Raw genomic sequence first — 1,962 nt, forward strand, 5'->3', positions numbered from 1 at the left:
CTTATTACATAACACACCTGACATATCCCTCCAATTCCTCCAGCCAGCCTGAATCCTGCCTGTTACCTCCTTATCCACACCTCCAACCTCCGCTACAGTTGACCCCAGGTACTTAAAGGTATTGACTCTGCGAAATACGTCTCCCCTCAACTCCAGATCCCTCTCCCAGGCACCATCCACCTCCCCACTACACATATACACTGTTTTACTCTTACTCACCCTCAAGCCCCTCCCTTCCAACGTGCCCAACCACCTTTCCAATTTAACCCTCAGCTCCTCTTTAGTCTCGGTGCACAGAACGATATCATCTGCATACAACATGGTCCAAGGCGCCTCTTCTCTGACCCGTCCGTGATCACCTCCATCAGCATGTTAAACAAGAAGGGGCTCAGTGCTGACCCTTGATGTAAACCAACTCCCACCTTGAAGCACTGGGACACTCCAACACAGCTCCTAACCTTTGTGGCCACATCCCTATACAGTTCCTGTATCAATCTAACATACTTTTCAGGAACTAGCTTTTCCCTTAGACACCTCCAGAGTTCTTGTCTAGGCACCGTATCATAAGCTTTCTCCAGGTCAATGAATGCCATATGCAGCTGGGTTTGCTTCTCCCAATATTTTTCCAACATTTGCCGAAGGGCAAAAATGGCATCGACTGTTGACCGTCCTGGCATGAATCCAAACTGCTCTCCTGCAATGGTCACCTCTGCTCTCAACCTTCCGTCCAAAACCCTTTCCAAAATCTTCATCGTGTGGGACATCAACTTTATTCCTCTATAGTTTTTTACAACTTTGAACGTCCCCTTTTCCTTTGTAGATAGGTACAAGTATACTTTCTCTCCATTCGTTAGGTATTTCCTCCTGCTCAAAGACTTTTTTGAATAGATTCCATAGCAGGTCAATGCCCTTTCTCCCCAATGACTTCCACACCTCTACAGGAATTCCATCTGGGCCCTCCGCTTTACCGTTCTTCATCCTCTTTAGGGCCCTTTCCACTTTTTCTCTGGTTACCATCTGTACCATGCCCATGTTTTGGCTTCCTTCCTCTCTGTTCTTTGTTTCATTCTCTGTATTCAAAAGTCCCTCAAAGTATGCCCTCCATCCTTCTCTTATATCGTTCTCCCTTCGAAGGACCGTCCCCGTCGTGTCCTTGATCTGCCTTACATGCGAAATGTCCTTCGTTGCCCTATTCCTGATTTTGGCTAAACGATATATTTTCTTCTGTCCTTCCCTTGTATCCAACTCCTCGTATAAATTCGCATATGCTCCTGCCTTTGCCTGTGCCACTAATCTCTTAGCTTCACGCTTTGCCGTTTTATACGCAAATCTATCTTCCTCAGTACGTGAGCTGTCCCACTTCCGTTTTGCCTCCTTCTTTACCTGAACAACTTGTTGCACATTTTCATTCCACCACCAACCTTCCTTTTGCACCCTAATCTTTCCAGATGTTACACCAAGCACCTCCTCCGCACAGTTCCTGATAGCCTGGGCAATATATGCCCACCAGTCCTGCACCCCCTCCCATTCTTGCGAGATTTGTAGCAGCACCCTCTCCACATACTCCGCCCTCGCCCTCTCCTCCCTCAAACGAAACCACTTGATTTTCTTCATCTGTGTATTTCCACTTTTCCTATACATTCTTAACTTCATGTCTATGCACATCAACCGATGTTGCGCCGATACCTGATCTGTTGGTATAACCTTACAGTTTATCACTGTCGCAAAGGTGCTCTCGTCTAGTAAGGATATAGTCAATCTGCGAACTATGAGGCCCACTGTTGAAAGTTATCAGATGACTTTCCTGCTTGGTGAAAAACGAATTCACAATCCCCAGATCAAAAGCCACAGCAAAACCCAATATACTCTCCCCCTCCTTGTTGGGTTCCCCAACCCCATGGCCTCCATGGATCCTTTCATAGCCTATGTTCCGCCCCCCTATGTGCCCATCTAAGTCGCCTC

The 1,962-nt window shown here is 47.0% G+C and overlaps 1 protein-coding gene across 1 annotated transcript; it reads right to left on the minus strand.

Moving 5' to 3' along the window:
* Nucleotides 1–777: 777 nt before the first annotated feature.
* LOC136974157 (uncharacterized) lies at nucleotides 778–1,653 on the minus strand. Its single transcript, XM_067268959.1, has one exon. It carries the CDS (start codon nucleotides 1,651–1,653, stop codon nucleotides 778–780), a length of 876 nt encoding a protein of 291 aa, XP_067125060.1.
* Nucleotides 1,654–1,962: the final 309 nt, after the last annotated feature.

This window comes from Centruroides vittatus, unplaced genomic scaffold (assembly GCF_030686945.1).
Source record: "Centruroides vittatus isolate TY-2023 unplaced genomic scaffold, ASM3068694v2 contig_345, whole genome shotgun sequence".
In the NCBI taxonomy this organism is placed as follows: Eukaryota; Metazoa; Arthropoda; class Arachnida; order Scorpiones; family Buthidae; genus Centruroides; species Centruroides vittatus.